Genomic DNA, 5,190 nt, shown 5'->3' on the forward strand with positions numbered 1-5,190 from the left:
GATCGAATCTTTGACCTTTCGGATCTAGAACTCTAATACCATGTCATGAACACACTCATCCCAAAAGCGTAACCTGACAGGACAATGTAACACTAATGGTCATATCTCTAATACTTCCTAAACTTCCATTGTACACATTGTACGCTTAAACCATTGGCTCCCTATACTTTTCCTTTCTTTAATCACGAAACATTCTCTGATAATTTAGATTAGATTCTACTTGATTGAAATTAAGAAAAAAAAAGACACTCTAATAGTCTAACCATTTAACAACAACAAACAACAAAGTTTTGAATGTTTTAGAAAAAGAAACACTAGTGCTACTTTTAATTTTTTTTTTTGTTGGTGATGAATATAAGTTATGCCTATTTGAACATTCTTAATTCCCAAAATGGTTTATTTGTTTTACCTAATTCCCCAAAAAGAAAGAAATAAAAAATAAAATAAGTTAAAAAAAAAGCTGTCTCCTTTTTGGTTGAGAAATACAAATTTGGTTGACTCATACTTTCTCTCTCTTGTTTCTCTCTCCTACTTTTCTCTCCTTCTCCTCTCTTTCTTTCTTTCTTTCTCACCTTCCCTGTTCATGGCACCTCTCTATATTCACACACTCTCACTCACTCACACTCTCACAATCACAAACACAATCACACTCTCTTAAAACCTCTTCCATCTTCTTCTTGTTCCTCCTCTTTTTCTTCTTGTTTTTCTCTGGGACAATTCATCAAACACTTAGTCTTCTTCTTTTTCTGCTTCCATTAATAACATTCCAATTCAGCACAAGTGGCAGTGGGTGATGACCCTTTATGGCTAAATGCCCCAAAACGAGACTCACTGCCACCACCCCAATGGTGACGCCACCACCCTCACCACCACCCCCAACCACCATAACAACCACCCTGTTCTGACCCTTCACCTCAAAGACCCCATTTTGGAACAAAATTCAGACACCCTTTTCACACCAACACCAACAATGGCTTCCACAAACTCCACCAACTCCACCGACCCTCTTCCTTCCCCTGATGACATCGCCGCCAAAGCCCTCACAAAACGCTTCGACGCACTCATCACGGTTCGAACCAAAGCCATAAAGGGAAAGGGTGCTTGGTACTGGACCCATCTCGAACCCATTCTTGTTCGGAACCCCGATTCCGGCGCCCCCAAATCGGTGAAACTCAAGTGTTCTCTGTGTGACTCTGTTTTCTCTGCTTCCAACCCTTCAAGAACAGCTTCCGAGCATCTCAAGAGGGGCACGTGTCCCAATTTCAGCACAGGATTGAGGCCCGGTTCGGTTCCTTCTCCGCTTCCAATCTCAGTGGTCAACACCGGTTCGAACCATAGCAACAATAGCAGGAAGAGGGCTTCACCTGCTTCACCTGCTCCTTATCAAAATCATGCCTTGGCAATGGTGGAGTCTTCAAAGTTTGGTCCTTTTGGTGGTGAAATTGGGTACACTCAGGTGCATGGTAACTCTGTGAACCAGCACCATCATCATAACCAGCATCAGCATCATCATCAGCAGCAGCATTTAGTGCTGTCTGGTGGGAAGGAAGATTTGTGTGCTTTGGCTATGTTTGAGGACAGTGTGAAGAAGCTCAAGAGCCCTAAGACCTCACCTGGTCCTGCTTTGAGTAAGGAGCAGGTCAACTCTGCCCTTGAGTTGCTCTCTGATTGGTTGTATGAGACTTGTGGTTCTGTGTCTCTGGCCACAATTGAGCACAGAAAGTTTCAGGCTTTTCTAAGCCAGGTTGGTTTGCCTGCAACAAATACTTTGAGGCGTGAAATCTCAGGTCCAAGGCTTGATGCTAAGTTCAGTGAGGCCAAGGCTGAGTCTGAGGCCAAGATAAGGGATGCCATGTTCTTTCAGGTGGCTAGTGATGGTTGGAAGAATAGGAATTGGTATAGTTTGTGTTGTGGTGGTGAGAATTTGGTGAAGTTTGTGGTGAATCTTCCCAATGGTACTAGTGTGTTCCAGAAGGCTTTGTTCACTGGTGGAGTTGTGTCTTCCAGTTATGCTGAGGAGGTTCTGTGGGAGACTGTGACTGGTGCCAGTGGAAGTGTTGTTCAAAGGTGTGTTGGGATTGTTGCAGACAAGTTCAAGGCCAAGGCTTTGAGGAACTTGGAGGCTCAGAACCATTGGATGGTAAATACTTCTTGTCAGCTTCAGGGGTTCATTAGTTTAATCAAGGATTTTAACAACGAGCTACCACTTTTCAGGGTTGTCATTGAGAATTGCCTTAAGGTTGCGAATTTTATAGACAATGAGTCTCAGGTCAGGAATAGTTTTCTCAAGTACAGGATGCAAGAGATGGAGTATTCAGGGTTGATTCGAGTCCCTTCGCCGAAATGTGACCCTTTAAAGAACTTTGCGGCTTTGTTTCCGATGTTGGAGGACATTTGGAGCTGTGCAAGGGTGATCCAGATGGTTGTGATGGAGGATACGTTTAAGGTAAACTGCATGGAGGATCCACTGGCCAGGGAGGTGGCTGCAATGGTTCAGAATGAGGGCTTTTGGAATGAGTTAGAAGCCGTTTATTCGATTGTGAAGGTCATAAGAGGAATGATTCAGGACATTGAAGCTGAGCGACCATTGATTGGTAGATGCTTGCCTCTTTGGGAGGAGTTGAGAACCAAGGTGAAAGAATGGTGTTCCAAGTACAACATTGCGGAAGGTCCTGTAGAGAAAATAGTCGAAAAGAGATTCAGAAAGAATTATCACCCGGCATGGGCAGCAGCATTTATTCTTGATCCGCTTTACTTGATCAAAGACACAAGTGGAAAGTATCTTCCTCCATTCAAGTGCTTGACACGTGAACAGGAGAAAGATGTAGATAAGTTATTGACAAGGCTTGCTTCGAGGGAAGAAGCTCATGTTGTGTTGATGGAGCTAATGAAATGGAGATCAGAAGGGCTCGACCCTCTTTATGCGCAGGCAGTTCAAATAAAGCAGAGGGATCCGGCGACGGGGAGGATGAAAGTCGCAAACCCATTGGGTAGTAGGCTTGTTTGGGAAACATGCTTGAGTGAGTTCAAATCCTTGGGGAAGATTGCGGTAAGGCTTATCTTTCTGCATGCAACCTCATGCGGATTTAAGAGTAATTGGTCTTTCATGAGGAAAATATCTACAAATAAACAATCAAGAGTTGCATTGGAAAGAGCCCAGAAAATGGTGTATGTTGCAGCTCATGCCAAGCTTGAAAGGAGAGACTTTAGTAGCGAGGAAGAAAAAGATGCAGAACTGTTTGCCATGAGCGGCAGCAGTGAGGAGGGTATGTTAGCTGATGTCTATGCTGATGCATCCTTAGTGTAATGTTGCATCTTTTTTCAACTTATTTAGTATTGTGTAATTGTAGGATTTATCATATTCTTTCCAGCACTTCTATTATTCTCTTACCATTTTAGTGGAAGAAATTTTTGTGACCTGGAATTGAATTGAAGTAGGAGGGTATTAGAAGAAGTAAAAAGCATGTTAGTGATCTTGTTATCTCAGTTTTGATTCTAATGAATCATCCATCCTTTTCCTTTTTCGGCCATTATTTTTGTAGAATTTGTAAATGAGGAACCTTTATCATTTATGAAGTATGATCATGACATCATTTGATGAAGAGAACAAAGAATGGTTAGTCCCTTTAACCTAAGAAGAAATGTTTGAATTGTATAAAATTGACCTTAATTGAAATTATTAGCTTCTAAGACATGTTAATCCTCTTGTACTTATTCTTGTGCTGAGCTTTGTGTAGATCAAATTCTAACAATGTTATTTATGGAGATACCTTTTTGCAATAATTTATTATCCATATATGTTGACACTAGTATGATGTTGATATAAAGCTCCCATCCAAAATATTTGAAATTCAAGAATTTTCAAAACCAAAATGAGTATGGTCAATGTGATAATTTATTAAATTAAATTCTCATCAACAATAATAACTACTTTAAAGAGACATCTTATGGGGTATCATCATGATTTCTTCACATGAATGTGGAAAAGACTGCTAAAGTAATAGTCCATAGAAATTATGCCCCTTAATTAGTTGATAGTTCAAATGTCTTGATATGCCATAACACAATACAACTTGGTCTAGATTCTGCTTGTCACCAAATTTTGTGTCTCTGAATAAATAAAAGGAAGATGACTGTTTTTGACCACCTGATTTCAATCACATCCAAAGACTTCAGTGCTTAATTTGAAGTTCTAAACATAAATTCATGAGTTGACAACAAAGATAAAAGGGTCTTGCTGCTTTCAGCAAACACCCTGATATAGAAGTTTCAATTTCTTGTACTGTTTATCCTCTTTATTTATTGTTTATTGTAAAAAAAGTAAACTAACAAGTTTAAACAGAAAAAGAAGTTAAAAATCTGAAATATAAAAGTTAGGAACCTTGTGTCAAGTTTGAATGTTCATGTGTAGCAACACCCTTTAACAGTAATGAAGAGTGTTCTATTCATGTTCTATTCCATAGTTTCTGTTGAACTTACTCCAGCTGTTTTTACTTGCCAAATATTTGTAGATTTGATTATTTTGTTCTAACAACATTTAGTTATGTTGTTATATTTCTAACTCATTAGGTCTTCGGCAACCAACATAAAAATATAGTCGAACCCCCATGACATGAATCAAAGACATTATTGCGCTAAAGCTAGGTCGTTGCCCGGAAGCAACGCACCGTATGGCTCGAGTACGGTTTCAAAGCAAGAGCCGCTGTATCGGTGCCCGGATGTAGTGTTAAATGAGCAAGGGTTCTTGCGTTTTCGTGAACGGACGAGGGTAAATAAGCTAGTTCACAAAGGAAAAGGTAAAGGTCGAAGCGACAGAAGGTTGAGATTTGGGACATGGAACATAGGCACTCTAACAGGAAAGTCCATGGAGGTGGTGGACACCATGACAAGGAGGAAGATTAACATTATGTGCCTACAAGAAACGAAATGGGTTGGTGCAAAGGCTAAGGAGTTGGATTCTTCTGGTTTCAAACTTTGGTATACAGGAAAGGTGAAGAATAGGAATGGAGTTGGAATAATTGTGGATAAGCAGTGGAAGAAGGACGTAGTTGATGTCAAGAGGGTGGGAGATCGGATCATCTCTATCAAACTTGTGGTGGAGGGAGGTGCTTTCCATGTGATTAGCACCTATGCACCGCAAGTGGGTTTGGACGAACAACACAAGATAAGGTTTTGGGAGGATCTAGAGAG

The 5,190-nt window shown here is 40.6% G+C and overlaps 1 protein-coding gene across 1 annotated transcript; it reads left to right on the top strand.

The window, feature by feature from the left end:
• Positions 1–489: 489 nt before the first annotated feature.
• On the top strand, positions 490–3,473 carry LOC107489676 (uncharacterized). The gene has a single exon (XM_016110426.3). The coding sequence runs from the start codon at positions 812–814 to the stop codon at positions 3,305–3,307; it is 2,496 nt and encodes an 831-aa protein (XP_015965912.1). The 5' UTR covers positions 490–811; the 3' UTR covers positions 3,308–3,473.
• The last annotated feature ends 1,717 nt before the right edge of the window (positions 3,474–5,190 follow it).

This window comes from Arachis duranensis, chromosome 5, assembly GCF_000817695.3.
Source record: "Arachis duranensis cultivar V14167 chromosome 5, aradu.V14167.gnm2.J7QH, whole genome shotgun sequence".
Taxonomy (NCBI): Eukaryota; Viridiplantae; Streptophyta; class Magnoliopsida; order Fabales; family Fabaceae; genus Arachis; species Arachis duranensis.